At 34.8% G+C, this 21368-nt stretch overlaps 1 protein-coding gene across 1 annotated transcript; it reads right to left on the minus strand.

The window, feature by feature from the left end:
* Positions 1 to 7989: 7989 nt before the first annotated feature.
* LOC133287504 (protein argonaute 4-like) lies at positions 7990 to 18880 on the minus strand. Its single transcript, XM_061485135.1, has 23 exons — positions 18758 to 18880; positions 17168 to 17491; positions 16687 to 16892; positions 16363 to 16584; positions 16110 to 16246; positions 15934 to 16031; positions 15749 to 15846; positions 15430 to 15595; positions 15193 to 15309; positions 15000 to 15107; positions 14103 to 14165; positions 13895 to 14008; positions 13650 to 13815; positions 13451 to 13563; positions 11939 to 12076; positions 11677 to 11807; positions 11386 to 11451; positions 10040 to 10103; positions 9848 to 9959; positions 9686 to 9759; positions 8751 to 8845; positions 8626 to 8657; positions 7990 to 8529 (listed from the first exon to the last, which is right to left on the minus strand). Exons 2-23 carry the CDS (start codon positions 17486 to 17488, stop codon positions 8354 to 8356), a joined length of 2817 nt encoding a protein of 938 aa, XP_061341119.1. The 5' UTR covers positions 17489 to 17491; positions 18758 to 18880; the 3' UTR covers positions 7990 to 8353.
* Between the last annotated feature and the right edge of the window lie 2488 nt (positions 18881 to 21368).

The raw sequence follows: 21368 nt of genomic DNA on the forward strand, positions 1-21368 counted from the left end.
GTTGCAATGCTAAAATAAAACCTGAAATATCTCATACTCATAAATAACAATTCAAAAGCATCCATAACTCATGGTGCTACAATACAAATACTCAAGTGACAAATGAACATATTATTTAATAGTGGCATAGACAACTTGTAACACCCCGTGTATACCCGGATTGTTATCATATTACGATATTATGCGCAGCTCAATTAAATGCGGAAGCTAACTTTTTCTTTTCAATTATGACGTCATTATTATTAACCAAGTTGATTACTTAATCCATTCTCAAAACATTTCATGTATGTAAAATGCAATAAATAACTAACTGAACAACCTCATTTATAAATAACTGTGTCTCTAGTCACGGAACTACAACACGTAGACCGGACAATATCCTGATACTTTATACAACTCAAATAAGCCAAACATAAACAACATCAATGTGGCACGGACAACCCCCATACTCACCAAATAAGGCAACAAAGTCCAACATAGTCTCAGCTCAAATAACAATATAATGTCAACAAAACAAAATTAGCATCCAAGCATATCAGCATGAACATGCATACATCAATCAACTAAGCTCCGGCCCCCTGTCGCTCGAGGTATCATCCCTCAAGGTACTTGAATCTGAAAATGTGCCCCAAATTTGGGGTGAGATCTCTAAAAAGAAATCTCAGTAAGACAATGGGTCCTCAAGGATCTCTCCACCCCAAGCTCACTTACATGTGCAATATAAGTTCTAAAAGCAGTAAAATAGTATAAGTTTCAAATCTATGAAATGCAGCATATAATCATGTCATATGTGTCAAAATTCTACTCGTTAATGAACATGCAGGAATTACATACGTCTACAACCTACAATCAGTGCAAGACGCTACTTGCCCCCACCCACAGAATCACCATCTTGTATGACGCTACATACTCAGGCTTACCGTCTAGGTGGAACAACACATACATATCATAAGGCACTTGCACTTAACAACTCAATAGCATCTCAAATATCAAAACATAATAACACATCGTGCATATAAACCATCCCTCCATGAGGTATGGTAGAACCAACAATGGCAAAACCGAGGACACAAAAGCTTCACTCTTAAGCAATCAATCCAAGTCAAAGTCCACACTCGCTCAAGGTCCACAAACAGCACAACCACAATCTGTTTAGACCAACAATCGTATCAATATTTATAATCTAAGAGTTCATGACACAATGACAACGTTCTCTTTATTGTTTCATGCCATTAGGCTTCTTCCAAAGCCCTAAGCCCTTAATCCAATTGATTCTGACTTAGTTCAATTATTACAGAGGTTCAACTAACCAATCATGGGTCCACAAACCCATAATACCATTCTGTCAGAACAGAACAGTGACCATCTCGAAATTCTCAGAATATCCGGATATTTGTCGGGGCCATATCCGGATATCATATCCGGATATCCAAAATCTCACATCCGGATATTTCGCGACAGAATGCAGTTCTGCATTTTTACGAAGAGATCCCACCAAGGTCCCATTTTTAAGGATTTCCAGACGTTCAATCATGCACTTTTAAGTGTGTTTCACCTTACCAACCCTTAAGTTATCAAGTTTCACTTGTTACCTGCATCAAGGTTCATTCTTTCCAAAGAAAATTCAAGAACAAACGTGGTGAAACTTACCCAAGGTTTAAAACAGAATCAAAGGATGCTATTGGAGCTCTTAAGTCCACTCTAAAGGTTTGCCACTTGGGAAGCACGAAAATGACAATCAAGCTAGGACCTTTCTCTCCAAAGATAGCTTCTTGGAGCAACACCAACCAAAAATGGCTCTCCCTCTACCCAAACAATGAAGTCAGCCCAACAACCCCACAAAACAGAGATCACAGCTCAGACATGGGCATCAAAACCCTCTCACAAACTAGTTCTCACTCCCCAATGGCATTTAAGTGAAAGAAAAGAGAGGAAAAATGATCACTTGGGCTCCTTTTTGGAGGAGGAAGAAGGTGGCAAGGTGGCTGCCCAAAGGATTTAGAAATGCTACGTAGAAATGCCAAAACCTGACCTAGGATCATGTGTCCTCATATATTTATAGTCACATTAATTTTTAAGCGTCGGTATTAGCAGTAAAAGCTTCGCTTATCATTTTAATCCCAAACCTTTGATTCTGAACCTAGCCATTTTTCTAGGATTTATCATATTTTTATTTTATTTTTTGTAGCACTTTGTCGGTACGCGCTTTTACGTAGTCGGTATCAGTCCTGAGCTAGTTGTCCTTATTTTGACTACAAACATGACATATCAGTCCTAAATATTATTCTAGGAATATTCATACTCTTATTATAGTTTTTCGGGATACTTCATTGATACGCACTTATACAGTGGAGCAGAATCGGTATCTGCACTTTTCGTCAGAAAAGTGACTTTCAACATTAATAATCACTTACTATAATTATTTAAGTCTTCTCATAATTATTAGGGTCAATTATGGAATTATTTCCTAAATTCACAATTAATTAATTAACTTCCTAAATTAACGATGCGGGTTCTTACACAACTCATATGCTCACCACAAGTACCAACATAATCCATCAAGTCTAGTCATAATAAAATCTCATCATGACAAAATAGATAATCATAATATGCATGACTCATAAAAATAATAAAATCCCTATGTCAGCCTCTTACCTCTATTAGTGTTCGTCTCACGGACGTCATTTCCTGAGAAATGTGACCCAAAAGGGGTGAGATATCTAACAGAAATCTCAGTAAGACAGGGGTCCTCAAGGAATCCTCCACCCCAAGCTCACTTACAGGTATAATATAAGTTCTAAAAAAGTGCAAGCAGTATATAAAGAAGCGGATTAATAACAAGATATAGGGAATGGCTATACCAGGTCATTTATAGCAGTAAACAATACAGTATATAAAATGAGCATGCCATGCAATATATCAAATAAGTGTACAATGCTTTCATTTTTAATCCCTACACCTTCAACACCATTTAGAATCTTGAGTTTTAGGGAGAAAGGCCTCATCTTTGGTGATTTTTTGTTTTTGGTATATGGAGTAAAAGTGGAGTCTTTCCTTGGTTGGAAGCTTGTATCATCTTGTTCTTCTTGTGTGAAGCTTCAAAGGTGAGAAAGCTTAACCCTTTCTTTGTTTTTCATTATGGATGGCATGATTTATGTTCAAGTTTGAGTCTTGGATTTGCTTAGGTGTTTAAAACGTGTTGATATGCTGATTAATTGACTAAACAAATTTGGGAGATAATTGGAGGTCAATTACACCTTAAAAATCTGATTTTTTGCATTTTGTTGATGATTTAATCGATTAACCTCATGGTTTAATCGATTAAATCCCGATGAAATGGTTAATCGATTATAGCAAACCGAGTTCAGTAAAATTAAGATATCTCGAGCTACAGAGCTCCAAATGGACCTGTGTGAAGCTAACACATAGGGTTATAACCTTGTAAAATTTAAGATCCATTGGACAAGTTTATTGATCTCAATTTAAGTTTGAAGTCGTGACTTGATTGCTAAAAATTTAGTTTGCAGCAGCCACTTTGTGAAAAATATAATCGGAGTTATCCAACTCCAAATGAAACATATAATATGTCGTTGGAAAGCTTAAGATGCCTAGTTTAACATAATAAAATCTTAGAATTTTTGGTAAAGAGTTTCAATTGCAATTTTAAAAATGGTAAACCAGACTTGTTGTCGTATTCACAATTAGAGTAGTTTCTTTGGAATGAATTTCAGGGAAACGACTTGTAAACTCTATTATGCTAGTGGGTAAGGTTCTAAAAAGTATAGGACCCTAGGGAGTCGATCTAATTCCTCCCACCTTGAGTTGGTGTCCCTGTGTAAAGAGTAACTGCGTAAAAGATAATATTGAAATGAATATTGTAAACTAGTATATTTGCTAATTGTCACTACATCTTTGAAATAGGTTGTGATTTTGTGAGGGCCTATGATTGTGGTCCTTTGGATACTGAGAGTACATTGGAATATATAGCGGATAAAGGCAATCTTCGTGTTCTCAGGGTTAATCCCTTATTTGTTCCACCAAATTCTGTGGGAGGTTGATTTTTATGCATGGTATATTTTTCTAAAAATTATTATACACGGATATTTATCTGATGTATTTTGTAATACATGATAACATGAGATATTGTGCATTGTATTCATATGTATGTATGTGGGGCAGTGTGCAGCAATACCTAGATGGAGTTCCTGAGTATGTTGATTCCATACAAGGGGTAGAACTTCAGTAGTGTGGGTATATGGTGGATCCTTATACTTTGTCGGTAGGTTACAGACATGTGTAATACCTATTTTGTTCTCTGGCCAGTAGATTTGTGATTTGTGCACCTACATGAGATATGTGTGTGTGTGTGTGTGTGTGTGTGTGTGTGTGTGTGTGTGTGTGTGTGTGTGTGTGTGTGTGTGTGTGTGTGTGTGTGTGTGTGTGTGTTGCATCTTTATATTGTCCATACTTGTATTATACCTGTAAGTGAACTTGGGGCGGAGTGATCCTTTGAGAACCCCAATTTACTGAGATTGTCGTCTCACCCTGTTTGGGGAACATTTTTCAGGCACTGAGATTATTGATGTTGATGCATCTCGTGGCGTGAGGCTGGTGTAGTAATTTTAGCATGACATGATACATGCATTGCTATCATTTCATATTTATATGTATCTGTATGAGATATGAATGCCAGTTAGATACATATTGTATATGTTTATATTTGATGTGAGCATAGGGGTTGTTTATGCCTTCTTGAATAAGATTACATTATTGAGTTATTGTAGTTGGTCATATGATGTTATGACATGTTTTATTAAGGGATGATCATTGTAATAATGGTATGTATATGATAATCTATGCAATGAATTGCTAGGAAATATCAATTAGGTATGTATGACTTGTATAAATATTTTGAGATGTAATGATGTGAGTACTAAGAAATGTATGAATATGCATAAGCGAAGTACCTAGAATTCACATGTTTAACGTAACGACTTGGTAATGAAAGAAATAGGAATGGTTGTGTGAAATGTATAAAATAAGTAATGGAGTGCTAAGTATGGCCAAATATGACAAGTGTGAATATAATTTGATAATATAGATATCAAGACTTGTATGTTTTAAAAGGAAGCATTAAGCTTAAGGACGTCTTCTCGTAAGATAAAGTTCATCAAATATATAAATAGTCATGTATGTAAATTGAAAATAAGATAATTGGAAGAACGAGTAATATAGAGTGCAATTAACTTGACATGTAAGTAATTATTATAAGTTGATATAGAATGGAAAAAGTGTATTCATGTTTTTACATGAGATTAATTATGAATTAAGATGATTAACTTTCGCATTTAGTTGATTAATTAGTTGTGCTTAATATCATTCTGATGTTAACAAAGCGAGTCGACATAGGGTGTTACACTGCCTTTGGGTGTGGGGAGTGATTCACATTCAGTTAAACCATTATTTCCATCGTTAGGAGGCCATTTTTGGTTGAAGAACCAACTTAGACAAAGCCATTTTTGTGCTCCTTGCTTGGCAAAAGTGAATAGTAGACTAGAGACCTTGAAGACACTTCATTTCCTCTATTTTGAGCTTTAGGTATATGCCTCTACCTTTCATCTTTGAATTTCTCTAAAAAGATTGAGTCCTGGACATGTAGAATGAGGAAACTAAGTAACCTAGGTGACTACTAGTAAGAACCCACATAAAAACGAGAGCTTGGACCTCTGTTATTGGTAAAAATGGAGCCTTGAAGGATATCTTCGCGTGAAATGCAATTCCGCAATTTAGTCGCGAAATATCCGGATATGATATCCGAATATGGACTCAAGCAATATCCAAATATTGATATCCGGATAGTCTTCGATAAATATCTGAATATTTCCCTATTTTTGAGTTTTCTGCTGTATTGTTCGGGCAGAACCCTTGGTAATGGTATAGGACCCTTAATTGGACAGTAAGGACCTCTATAAAATGAATCTAAGTCAGAACCTATGAGATAAATGCTTATGACTTTGGAAAAAGCCTTAGGCATGGAAAATGGAAATGAAATAGAGTCTCTCTACAAGCTATAGACAAGAATATGTATTGATTGTATGCACACAGTGGAAACAGATTGCGACATTGTTGGACTCCGTGTTGGTGACCTGTTGGACATCGAGTTGTTGTTGGAGGACTTAGCGGCGACAGGTAAGCTTTTGTTTCTCAGGGTTAATCCATTGTTTGTTCCATCAAACTCCCTAGGAGGTTGGTTTATGTGCATGGTATGTTTTTGGTAAAGGATTTATGCACTGATATATATATATATATATATATATATATATATATATATATATATATATATATATATATCTGATACATTTGAAAATGATTTGTGGCATAATGTGTTGATATATATGCGGATATGATAGTGTGTCCTACATGTGCAGGCGGAGACCCTGGGGGTATGGGAGGAATCCTCATATATTTTTAGTATATTGTAGACGTGCATAATGCATACTTATATCTTGCCAATAGGTATTGATATTGCACATATTACATGCTATGTATCCAGCAATATGCATTTTATTATTTTGTTTTACTTATTATACCTATAAGTGAATTTGGGGCGGAGAAATCCTTCGAAAACCCCAATTTACTGAGACTGTCATCTCACCCCGTCTAAGTGAACATTTTTTAGGTGTTGATATCCATGAGTTGGATGCTTCTCGAGGCAAGAAGCCGACGTAAATATTTTAGCATGACATGCATGAATTTAATTTTATATGCCTGTATTTACTTGGATATGGTAATTATATGCCAAACTATGTATGTTTTATTTGATGTAAATATAGGGGTTGTCTATGCCACATTTAAATAATCTAGTTTAATTGTTGATTTGAGGACATGTATGTACTTCTGATATGAGTATGGATATGGTCATGTCTATTTGATGTAGGAACATGATTAGTATGTTGTTTATTGATATTATTCAAGAGTTGTAATGATGGACATTACATTATTTCACACATTGCAATACATAGAGTAATAAGGAAAAAGTTTATTCACTTGAAAAGATAATAGATAAATGGATAATTTAACATAGAGCTTCCGCATTTAGTTAATTTTAGTTAATTAAACATGATGCGCATATTATCATTTGTATGATAATACACTAGCAGCCGATAGGGTGTTCCAAAACTCAACTGAGTTTTTAATTGAGTAGAACTAAATTGGATACAAAAAAAAAAAACTATTATAACCAACAAAGCTCGGCAGAGTTGTTAGATAGCTAGATCTTTTAATCATGCTAATAGTGATTCGACCCCTTACAGTGATTCAATCCTTTATTAATCCTTTCCGCCTCGAGGGGAATAATTTCCAATATATATATATATATATATATATATATATATATATATATTATTATAAAGACCTTTATTAATAGTAGATAGTATATCCCAACCTTACTAAAATCAATTATGGGAGCTATCCTAGTTACAAATTCATGAACATTGATTATTGAGTAATATGATCTTAGACTTTGAATTCAAGTTTGTAAATAAAGCAAACGATATATTGTTAGAAATAATCTTTTACTAAAAGCCCTTATTGGGCTTTAATATATGAGAGCCCAAATGACAGCTAGGATTTTCTTGTTCGAAAAATTAGGTCTTTCCGTCTCCTAAAAATAAAAGCTTCCTTTGTCATTGGAAGCCATGGTCAGAAAACAGAACCTATGTACTAAGACATTCTCCCATCACTCAAAAATAATTAAAAAAGCCCAGACATTCTGAGAGCAACAGTCTTAAAGAACCCACAAAGGCAAGACCTTTTGTACATCTACACATCTAAAAGATACACCTTTACTGATTTAGTACAACTCAGCAACATATCATACACAGTTAAGAAATTGTCCCTTCAGTATAAGCTCGACTTTTTAAGAACAAAATTGAGGGTAAGTTTCAGACGCAGTTGTTTCACTAAATCTTCCTTGGCAAGTCGTGGGTATTATATTATGGAGGGTCCAATCGCAACGAGGTGTACACATCACAACTTAAAAACTCCAAACATTACAAAATATCCATAACATCACATATTTTGAAAACACCATAAATACGTCACCAAGCACAAAATGAAATGGGATACAAACAGTCAAACACGACAAGGCTTGTGCTAAAAGCCCTCCATCTGCACACAAGTATCCCACATAATTTTAACTGTCCACCAAAACGAGAAGGCTTGTGCTAAAAGCCCTCCACTTGATAACAAGTATCCCACATAATTTTAACTGTCCACTGGAAGCTAGATTGGAACATAGTTTTATGTACAGCATTCTGTCATTACTTGTCTCTAGAGAGGCAGCTTATAGGCCTCAACAAAAGAACATTGAGTTGCAGACTTTTTCCTGCAGTTTGGGCAGTTGGGGTACAGGGACAGCTCCAGCAGCACTTAGTCCACCATGGCTTGAAGATGTCTCAGATTTGTCCTCAAATTTCATGAACTGCCCCAACTGAGTTGCAGCCAAATGTGCATAGCATATTGGAGCAACTGCAGACAGGAAGATAACTTATAGTTAAGTTTCAAAGATGAATTAAGAACATAGAAATACACATCTATCCAAATAAATAAACTGTAAAAATTTACCAACAGAAATGGCAGTGGTGCTTCTCTGATACCTGTCATATCACAGATAATAAACTTAGATTGATCTTAACCGAAGCCGTAAAAAAAGTCTAATGAAGTCGAATAGTCTGGACAAGCTCACTTACACGTATGATAGATTATGGACAAGCTCTTGTAGTTCATCACATGAGAAACCAACCTCATCTAACAGCACATGGTAGTGTGTAGGCCTACTGGTACCCTGAGCAGGATATTTCAAAAGGAAACGAAGAAAATGTTAAACAAAAATTGTGACGCAAACCTTTCCTACACATTTAAATAGGTCTACCTACATTATTTTATTTGCAGGTAACAGGTTGAAAACATAAATGGAAAGAGGAATTAAAGAAGAGAGATCCTTCCATGTATTTCACACTATATTGAATCAAAAGTATTAACGAAGTCATTTTTGCTGGAATGTGCCATTAACAACTTCTAGTTCAATGTCACCATTTTAGTTTTCAGTTACAAGATGTGACTTATATGTGATTTTAAGGTTAATTTGCAAATTTATTTACTTTAGGAATATATATTTGATTGGATATAATTTTGTATATATTAGGTTTGACTTTGCATTCTCTGTTGAAATCACACATTTTATGTGTCTTCACCGCATTTCAATTCTGGGTAAGATCTTGGTCTTGACAACCTTGGAAGAATAAAGCAAGGTGATCACAAAATTACTACCATGTGATTGAAGATACTTCCAAAACAAGACTTCTCTGTCACTAAATTTCCCTACTTTCAAGTCGAAATGAGAACCTTCACCCATTATTACATACTACATCTTTTCAATTTGAGACAAGTAAACATTGAAGTAAATCTGCTTAATCTATCAGACTATCAGCATATAAAATGAAAAAGTCCAGACGTCTAAATGGAAAGACACCACATTTCAGACAGATAAAGAAAGGAAAGAAGCCTACAATAATCACCGACACAAGCTACTATCATGCAACTTCAAAACTAGAAAAATAATATATAGAACCATGTCAACAAAATTAAATTACAAAATAAAAAACAGTGAATACTGGATACTCACTATCATTCCAGCATGTGCACATAGGTAGAAATCATAATTTCTGGGATGACAAATTCTATTGTCGATCAAAGTTCCTGTAAATCAATGGGTTAATTAAAAGTGAATAGATCATGTCCAATTAAAAACCAGAACCATTCTGGAAACTCTCAGAACAACACTTGCCAGGTGGGACATTGTCAGGAGAGCCAGACTGGAAGAATCTTGTGTGGTGGTTCTTCTGAGCAACAATTACCACAAATTTCGGTGTCCACTTTTCATCAAGAAATTTACATGCCTAAGAAATTCGAAGTCGAGATTAGCATAGTTGATTAAAATATTTCATATTTAATTAGCATAGGTGATCAGCTTAAGAACCTCAACGATTTGATCAAGTTCGATATTCAATACTTGATTGAACTGCGACTCACTAACACCATCCCTATATTCCATTGAGAAAAAAAAAACATGTTCAGTTTCATCAGAAAAGAATCACATTATAAAGCAAAAAAAAAAACATGCTTCAACTAAAACCAGATGCATTTCGAAGAAATTAAGAATGATCAATAACATCTAAGTATTAGTTTAAATGAGTAGGCAATTTATAGCATTGAATGTAGTTTACAAGTATTAAAACTGACAATACAGAAAATATCATAATTGGTATGCCACAGTTGTAAACTTTGATGGTATTAGAAATCTGAAAGTTGCATGAAGAAAATAGGAGAGATCTGAGAGAGAGAGAGAGAAGAGAGTAATCTGGAAAGAACTCATTTGATTTGTAAAGAATGAAAGTTACACTAACGTTTCAGATACAAGATGATATATATATACAAACTAATGAATCAGCATTGAAGCTTACAGCTGTCACACACTTAGCTTACAGCTGTCACACACTAACTAACTCAGAAGCACACTAACACATTTATATAAGCTAGAGTCTAATACAATAAGGCCTATAACAGAAAGCTACGCTAATAGATGGCAACTGGGAGGCAAGAATTTTAAAGCTACAACTGCAGAAACGGAGAACAACAAATCTAGAACGTAGAAGCTTTAGTTTTAATGCATAATTGGGGCAAAGCACCTTAAGAACAACCTACAAAATAGAGAAAGGAAACTACAGCATTGTCATCCTGCAACAAACACAAACCATGGCCTACCCAGGTTAAGACAGCAGATGGAGAACTGTAAGTAAAGCTATGTCCTCCAATCTTAGACTACATATTTTATACTAATAATTTCCAACATAATGATTTACCACTTAATTGCCATGCACATATCTTCAGAAGATGAAAGCAATAACAAATCGCTCTAACAATGCCACATATAGCAAACAGTAGATAAAATTATATTTTTCGAGATTGAGTTCAAATGAACTAAGAGAAGCATCAGACATTAAATGCACATAGGTTTATGTAAATCTATCCTAGTGCCTAGAGGATAACAGCACCTATCATCATGTCACAATTTTTCACTTACAACCACAAAAGGTTACTATACAAGAAAATATTTGAACTGCCCAAATACAGCTCGTACCCCCATTTAACCTACCTGAACAACTACTGAAAAATATAACATATTGAATATAAAAAATATCAGAAATATCAGACAATTTATAATAAAACTCTTCGAACATTTACAATTGTGACTACCAAATTACAAAAACGAGAAAATAAAATAGAAATCAATTAATAGCACCAGTGTTCTCAACGAAAGCATACCTGAATATGATTATATTATCCGGTTTTCTCTTCCCAGAACTTACATAGAAATCAACCAAAAGTTCCCTGCAGTCGATGAAACCCATCAGCCTAAGACAGTTCTTTTTACATTAATCATCAGGGAAGAAAAACAAATGTCTGTAAAATTAATACAACTGCCAATAGACTGCTAAAACCATTTGCTCTAACAAGACAGAAATATTCCAAAACAATAAAATTGGATGATCAAGTGCCGGCTGCTAGAGAGAATCATAATGTAGTTATTACACTACAATGTAGAAATAAATTAACCTCATGATGCCTTCGTCATCCTTTTCAGACACTTGCTTGAACAAATTATCTATCATTTCAACCTTTGCAGACTGGGTTCGAACAGATGCCCTATACTTTGATATCAGAGGCCACTGTCTAGAGCTGACCACCTGCATATGCATATTGGCATTAAGTATGTAGGCTAACACTAAAACCAATAAAATTAGACTTAGCACAAACACATGCATATTAGGAAACAAATTATATTCATAGAAAACACACAAGACCAATTATAATTTACCGCAGCAATTGAAGGAATATCAGACTGGCCTGGCGAGCCATGAGACACATCCATGCCTAGAATAAGGGTGGGAGCTTTGGAAACAACAGGAAGAGAAGGAGAATGCTCGACGCCTAACAATGAATTCAACCCACCAAGCTGCAAGACAATAAATGAATTCAAAGGAAAAAATATGTGCGATGAAAAATTAACTAAGCAATAAAAATCAATTATAAATCCAACCAAGCCTTATACCAGTACGTGAGTGTTAGGTGTATGTAACAATAAGAATGGACTCAATGATCTAGTTGGGTCATGGACTGTTAGTAATAGTAGTTAGAACTAATTGATATTTCTAGAAATATAGATAGAGTTACCTCATATTAGTTGATATTGTTATATCAGAGTTACCTTATATTAATTGATAATGTTAGATATAGAAAATAGAGTTACCTGATAATAATTATTTTATTAGATATAGTAGATAGAGTTATTTGATATTAACTGATATTGTTAGATACAATAAAAAGTTACGTGAGCGAGTGGGAGAGATGAGGCTCTCAAATAGATGAGAAACAGCAATTCCGTAATTTTTCTTTCTCTTCCCCAATTAGGAAGGTGAATGAGAAAAGAAATCAGGACGGGCCCAATAATCTGGTTGGGCCAAACCCTGCTAGTAATAGTAGTTAGAGATGATTCATATTGTTAGATATATTAGAGTTTGTTGATATTAATTGATATCGTTAGACAAAGGCAATAGAGTTAGCTAATACATACGGATGTTAGATATATGAGGAACCTAACAGCACAACCAGAGTGACAGAAAATATAGCATATAAACTGGAAAATGAAGAACTGCATTGATATCTGGGGAAACAAATTACAAGATAGAGAAAATTAGAGAGGAACCCTTCTCCCCCTCAGTACCTTGCTGAATAACCATCATCTAAAACCATATCCCCTCAAACACACGTCCCTCCACAATAAAAGATCCCCCTACTACAGAATGATTCTAACAACCAATCCTCGAATGGCAGCTGGCCATTAACTCTCAGCCCCAATGACAGTTTCTCTATTAGTATTTTCATTTTTATTTTTATTCTTCCTTATATAAACTTTCTTTATTAAAGATGTATCAAAATAGTAGATACAAATACTGATATTGTTATAGTAGTTAAAAGAGGGAGAGAAGAGGGTATTGAAAGGTGACAGCTGAGGGAGTGAGAGAAATCAGACTCTCGAATGCTGAAGAAACATCAATTCTGTAATCTTTATTTCTCTTCCTAACCTTGAGTTCTCCAATGATCCAAGGAAAGGTATATATATCAACAACAACAACAAAAATCCTATTTTTCCCTTCATTATTTCTTTACTTTTTGGACCAGTTCTATTATGGAAAGGATATGAAGGTGTTCATCTATTGTATTGATATCATACAACAAAAATAAGATGTTTAAATGGCCCTCACATAAATAAGAACATGTAAAAAGTTGCTGCACAATATTACCAAAATATCAACCTATAATCATATACCTTGGCATTGATCTTCAACAAAAGATTAGTCAAATAATTGTCATTGACCCTTGTAGGACACATGCACTGATTAACAATTCCATAGTCAGCAAGATTCTTCTTTTTCCATGGACCTTCAATATCAAAAATTGATTTTCATCAACGCACTTGACAATTTCTTAAGCATAAACACAAGATACAATTATATCAAATCACTAACCATAAATTTCACAATTTTTCCGATCAGGAAGCAAGCAGAGAAGGAACTCAGGAGCTCCAGGAAGTTTAGACTCGATGGTCTCAAACATCTTATCCACTCTAACCATAGGTGGTGCACGCCTAAACTGACCATTCTCTTCAAACACATCAAATGGGGGTTCTATCAGCTGCAGAAGTCAAAGACAACAAAATCTTTAAGTCAGTAGTTCTATCACACTTCAATTAATATGCAGTTATAGAACTCACAATTCCTTTCATTTCTCCAATTCTAATTAAATCCCTCACAAGCCCTTGTGCATCACAGCGTGCCGAAAAGTTAGCCACAGCCCATCGTTGTACTTTTGTTGGCTGCACAAATTTCTGGAGAAGCATGCAAGTTATTAGACTCTGATTCGATGTTGTTATTGCGTTGACCATGTAAAAACTCAGCTGACATGGGAATTGAATGAAATACCTTATTGTTAAAATTCCATCTTCCATTCCTTGGATTGAAATCCTCACCATTGCCAAACTTCAACTATTGGAGAAGATTCAATAATCAGTCTCAAACCAAAAGAATATAATACAAGCGATACTGACGTATGATGATTGGAAAATGAGTACATTGCCTCAACTTCACAGTCAAGCAAAATAAGACCCCTTTAGTGCAATAAACAATTAAAATGTTCCATTTCCATCAATTTAATACTCTTCTTTATCAAATTATTACTGTCATACAATATAACATATGGCGTAAAGAGAGCAAAGATATGACATGTCTAGATTTCTATGAAGTTCAACAGCACAAGTACTGAGTAGCAAGGATGAAGGGAATAGGTCCTGCAGGAAGAAGTGTAGCAGGAATTGATTGGTTTATTCTACAAGCAATTTTGCATAAACAAGAACCCACTAAAAGGGCTAGCCAACATGGACATAAAATTCTAGCTAAATTATTTCATACATGGGCATTAAGACTCAATCTTAGAAAGACCGACAAATTATAATAAATAGTTGAGAATTTGCTTAATAGTAAGGATGGAAATAGCACAGAACATGGGCTAGGCATGCACGAACATTCCATGATTTTAAATTACAACTATCAACACAATAATTATCAAAGGGAACAAAGTCACTTCTCAAATAAGTGAATTAGCACTTAGACCTCGAGGAGGTCTTGTTAATTTAAGAAAAAACACAAAAAATCATATTTTGGACAAGGGTTACTAAAAAAGGAGGTCCATCAATTAGTTTCTAGAACATCCTAAGTGAAACGGCAAAAACAATAAATAGCTATAACATTTGCCAAAAGGCGAAGACGTAAAACCACGACCAAAAATGAGCACAATGACAAAGTATATATATATATATATACCTTTGGAGCAGGCAAAACACGACCCTCCACTTGAGTAAAGCCAGTGCTAATAGAAATTCCACAATTACGAAGCATAGGTTCAGAACCATAGTTGCTGGTTTTTAGTGCCTTCAGCAAAAAGACTAATAAGATCCCTTAATCCGAACATGTGGATTAAAATTATATCACTCAGAAATTTAGCAAGACAACCTACTTCAGACAAAACTTTCATCCTCTCTTGTGGCTTCTGCCTGGACCTCTCCACTAGTGAAGTCCTTTGATTTATGGACAGAGCTTTCGTATAACGTTGCAAGGATAACAATTCACAAAGCTAAAAGAACCAATAGAATGAAGGGACAGTTAATAACCTTATATAGTTAAAGATCAATCTTTACCCCCATTACTGCTAAAAAATGCAGTATGGAAAACAAAAAGAAAACCTTTAATTCACCTCAATGGGGAAATATGTTGGCCGTTTTGGTTTGCCAACATTGATACATGGAAGATCAGCAGAATAGCGAAGATCCATCTTACGAACATTAATAAAATAATCAAAAACAGTCACTTCCTCATCACCATCATCACCATCCCTTCCACCTTTGTTCTTCAGAGTAAAACTGCAAAATACACACCTTCTACATCAAAAACCTGAACTCATCATGTAATAAACAACTCTACAATTACAATGCAGCACATACACAAGGTTAAATAATTAACCCTTCCTCAGCCAAAAAGGTTTTAACAAAAAGTAAAAGAGAGAAAATAAATACGTCTGTTCTCTGCATGGGAGTTCACTGAGTCCAGTAATTCTGTACTCTTGATTCGATGGGCCGGTTTTAATCCTCAGGTTTTTGAGTGCCCTTTTGGCCTGTTTGAGAAAATAAATAAAAGATCAGACTTTAGCATCACAAGATCAATAAAGGGTGATAAAAAAATTATCCAGAAAATTTCTTACCTTTGCCCAGTCAAGTTGAAAGGGATCTCTCACATTTTGATTGGCAATTAAGAAGTCCACCACAGGCCCAGGTTGAATAATCATGGTAGTTGAGACATCTAAACAAAATTGAAGATTGCAGGAATTAGACACAAAGTGTTGACATAAGAAGATTGCATACAGGACAGAGATTTAACCTATGTTGAGGGACAGGCCACCCTGTGTAGTTCTAAAACTTGAATGGAATCCTCTACAGCCCAGAACACCACCTCCAACATCAGCAAAATTCATCGGATTATTGTGGAAGAAAGATTGACGTACAAGTAGACAGCCTCTGTAATAGACAATGAACAGTTAAAATATTGAGGCATTATAATACAACAAACATATACAAAGGAAAATATTAAAATTGTAATTACAATCTAAGAAGAAGAAGCAAAATTTACTTACTGCTTAGCAGCATGTTGCCTCAATATGATATCGAGCACTCTAATGGCTTCTTGAAAATTCTCTGATTCCTGCCCACGTAAGGCATTGGCTATGGCTTGCATTGGAATTTTTGCGGCAAAGCTAATCTCTACTTTAAATGTCTTTGCACGGTATGGGCGCCGCATCCTCTTTTTGTCACTCTCATTGTCGCCATGACCATCAGGGCTACAATTGCCATTATTTCTATGAAAAAAATAACAATAATATTAAAAGGTTATACTGCTGAAATTATATGAAAACTATATTGGATGGCCAACAAGACAACCATATGATAGTCATTTCTACCTGTTAGATGTGACATCCTCTAAAACAACTTCAAACTCAAACTTGTTTCTAGGAAGAGAGCCAATTGTAAACAGACTTTTCTCGCCATCGTAAGCAAAGTCCTTACCATTTAATTCAGAACCATATGTCTCCTGCACCCTGTCCATTATTTTTCTCCCTACCCCCTTACCTTCTACAGGACGTCCATCTTCATAAGAAAAAGACACCTGTTCACATACCAAGTGAAAAAGTCCAGTTTGAGTGAGTAGACTAAAAATAAACACAAATATATAATGCCAAATAAAAGAGGAAGAGCTGGGTGCATAGTAAAGCTCCTTCTTTACGGCTGAGAGATCACAAGTTCAAATCTAGAAAACAGCCTCTTTGCAAATAAAATAAATAAATGCAAGGGGAAGGTCCTCACCCCACCCTCCCTCACAAGTCAATGTTCAATGAGAGTGGTTTATATAATGCTAAATAAAGAGATACGAGAAGGACATACACTATAATGGAAGAAATGTCCATCATTGTTAGTGACATTAACTTTGAAGTGATTGGTTTGAAGAGATATCTTCGTTCCTTTTGATCCCAAGCCTCGTCTGGCTATTGGAACACGGGAAACCTTTTTCTTGACAGGTTCAGCAGGGGCAGCGAGCACCTCTTCTGCTTTGACTGGTACAACATCTGAGGGGACAATGGGAGGCGGTGGTGGCAAAGACTCCTCCTTCCCATTTCCATCTGGCTCAAACAACTCCTCCTTCCCATTTCCATCTGGCTCAAACAACTCCTCCTTCCCATTTCCATCTGGCTCAAACAAATCCATATCCTACGCATACAAGGTAACACGGGAGTAAACATTAAAGACAACGGATATTGAAGAGGACGCAAATTTTAAAGGCATTGAAAGGGCAAAACAACACAGCTAAAATAACCACAATGAAAATCATCAGGACACCAAAAAACCAATCAGCAAGTGATGTGAACCTGAACTTCAAGCATAATGGAATAGAAAACCTTAAAAAGGTAAGTATTATCATAAAACTGCCATAACAAGTTTTCACACAAAAATAAGGAGAATTAAATAGACTAAATGCGCAAATACAGTTACAAAGTAACACAGATATACATGCAACACTAAGAATGCACTTGAGAATCATAATATCATTGCGGATTTCTCAGACAGCATCTTCACCAAATCAAATTATGAGCAAAAGTAACTACTTTGGGTAAACATGAATATCCTGAAAGGACATAAACCAAAACACAAAGAAGAAAAACAGCTCATTTGTTTACAACTGCAAAAATATATTAATTAATTACTAGTTTCAGCAAAAAATAACAATAATAAGGAGCAAAAAGCAGGTAATGTGAACTCAAAAACAGGCACGATTAAGTTGAAAAAAATGTAATTCAGATGCAGTAATGTTACTGACATAGGGGACGAGAAAAAGCAAGATAAGAGCAAATAACATACTCAAATGCAGTAACAGCTACCCAAATAGAAAATAAGAAAATAAATATAATCAAGAATCTATAAGGTCAAACGCAATCCTTTACTACAAATATCCAAAAACAGGCTTAAGAACCAATACAGACCAGGCACAAAATAAAGCTTTCCACTTACGGAAAAAAAAAAAACTATTCCGTAAAAAGAGTAACTCAAAACAGTAAACAAAAACCCAAAATTACAAACAAAGAAGCTCCATTTAAGAAATAAACTGTAGTTTGGAGACAAAGTAGAGACCTTTTTCCTTCAAAATAAAAAGCCAAAAAAGTTAGATCGAACTCAAAGATACATGCAGCGCCTAAAACAACCTCAGAAACGCAGGATAAAGTAGCATTTTAAAATTTCAACTTCAGTAAAAACAAAAATTCCCCTTAAAAGAACAACGAAGCTTAGGCGAAGGTGACTCATTTTCAAAAAAAATAAATAATAAATAATTTAAAAATAAAATCACATCTCAGAACAACAATGCAGCGTTACATCATCACATAGACCCAAAGCAAAACAATAAAAAAAAAATAAGCAATTTCACTATCACATAAAAATAGAAAAATTTACTGGTTAAGGATAAAGAGAACATTGTCGTACCAGATAAGTGAAAAACAGTGGCAGAGACCAAACAAACAGAACCCTAAATCCCCCAAAACCTAGAGAAGAGAGAGAACACTCAACACAAACTAAATGAGCTAAATGCGTTTGGGAAGTTTTCAAAATGAGTAGTTGGGGTTTTTATGTGTCAAAGCTTTTTATCTTCTGACTCTTTAAAAACCGTGATGTCATGTCTCGCAACAATTCATGAACTGTAGTGGTTATTTCCTCCAGTGCGCTCACGTACAGTGCGAACGGTCTCCTCGTATCCATCGTCTATTTCAGGTGATGTGATTACACGAACGGGTGAGATTAAATCAGGGTTTGAATTGGATGGGTTGGTATTTTGAGATAGTAAACTCGGTGACCGAAACGCACGCTTTGATCGTGGGGCATGTCTCTGACTGCCTCGGGAGCGTTATCCACTTCTCAGTTCTTTGTTTCCTTTTGACGGTTTTGGGCTTCAAAAACTGTAAAATTAACGGACGAGTCCCAAAGACTTCCACTTGAATGTTTGGTAATCGGCCATATAGGAACGAAAATAATAGATAAAATATATGGGTAAATAATTTTTTAAATCAAGGGAGAAAAGTTATCTCTAGTAAACTTAAAATGACATCGTTTTAGGACGGAAATTAATGTATTTTTTTAATTATAATATATTATGGAGTTATATTAGTCTTTATCATTAAAAAAATTTAATTTTATAACCCAATACGACATCGTTTTGAGTTCACTAGAGATAATTGTACCGACGTAGGAGTGTAAATGGGTCAGGCTGGCACAGCCCAGCCTACATTGAGCCCGGCTCAGGCCCGGCTTTTCAGAAAAGTAGAGTAGGCTTAGGCTTATAAAAAAGCTTTTTTAACAAATAGGCCATAGACCAATTTTGTCAAGTCCGGCCTACAGCCTTGTAGGCTGGCTTATTTAATTTATTAAAATAAAATAATAAAATAATATTTATTTTATGTGGTAAAGACGCAAAGTACCAAATACCAATATCTCTTACTTTTTGTGCTATTTTATTTTATGAAAGGAAAACTTGTCTAATGTCTCCAAATTTTATATGCTGTTGCAGCTTAATACCAAGGAGTAATGGGTACCTTGCTGGATTATGATGTTACTGATGAAGATCTTTCAATAATACTCTTATTTCTCTTGTCTTGATGGTGGTTTAAAGATTTTTAGATAAATGACATTCTCTTGTAGACTTTATTTCAGCTTCCGATAATTGTATTTTTCTTATTTTCTCCATTTCTTTGACTCTATTCATTTATGATATACATTCTAGAGCTGGGGTATTATGTTGACTCTTTCTTGTTTGTCATTTTTTTATTATGAGAAGTACTAGTGCATGCATGAATGGAACTTTCTTTGCTCTATACAATTATTTTTTTTGCTTAGTATCTATAGTCGGAGGCCTACAAGGCCTGTAGGCCATGTCAGACTTTCTTATTATTAAAAATGGGTCGGATTTAGCCTACAAATAAAGCCTTTAATAGGCCAGTAGGCCAGATAGGCTGAATTTTTTTTTGACGTAGGCTTAGGCCAAAAAGACCAAAACCCAGCCCAGCCCATTTACACCCCTAACCTCCGGTGATTAGAGAAATATTTTTCCCAAAATATATATGTTTTTAGAGGTAGGTTATATTTACAAACTTTTTTTGTTTACAAACTACATTATTTTCTTTCGGGAGAACACTAGTTACACTATCTTCTCCCATCTTCTTTCGGGAGAAGATAGTGTAATTTGTAAAATTGTACAAAAAATTTATAAACGGATCATTTCTCATATTTTTATGTAGTTTTCTTTAATGAAAAAGTATTTTTTTCATAAAATAGGATTCACACGCCTACTACTACTATATAATTCATAAAAAAATATTTTATACACTTCTTTCTACTGGAAAAGAGAGGAATTGTTATCAAAAAAAAAAAAAAGAGAGGAATAAATAAGGGTCGTTAAGAGAACAATTATAATTTGTAATAGGGTTTTATTACTATCATATTACATAACCCAAGAAAATTTTCCTACACACACAATTAAGAGGTGGGGTTCACATGTTTTTTTTTTCTCTTTCATCATTCCACTTTCTCTCTCTTCTTTATTGAAAAGGTAGGAAAATATTCTTATATCATGTAACATTATAGTAATAAAACCCTTAGTAATAATATTGGCCATATCATACGTAGGGTGGCATTTACTACATGACCGGTTGACATATGAAGTTTTTGTGTTCAATTTGACCCATATTTTCGTGTAGAAAAAATATTAAAAAGTTAATTACGTTATGTGTCAATGCACACTCATAACATTAATCTACATTAATTTTCTTTTAAGTTATTATATTATACTATGTCGCGTCAATATATGTAATAAGTAGGACACTATAAGATTACGAGTTATTTATGTTGTATCATATTTTGTCAATTCCCGAGTATCATATTTTGTCAATTCACAAAACTAATCGTCTTCACATCGAAAGTCATGACACAAATTTTTACTTGTATCATATTTGAATTCGGGGGTGTTTGGTAGAATGAAAAAAAAAAATTACCTTGGAAAGTGGGGTTGGGTAAAAAGGTTACTCATGTTTGGTAGGAGGATTTG

The sequence above is a fragment of the Gastrolobium bilobum genome, unplaced genomic scaffold (genome assembly GCF_033153095.1).
Source record: "Gastrolobium bilobum isolate Gb01-03AN ecotype WA unplaced genomic scaffold, APGP_CSIRO_Gbil_v1 utg55463, whole genome shotgun sequence".
NCBI classification, from domain to species: Eukaryota; Viridiplantae; Streptophyta; class Magnoliopsida; order Fabales; family Fabaceae; genus Gastrolobium; species Gastrolobium bilobum.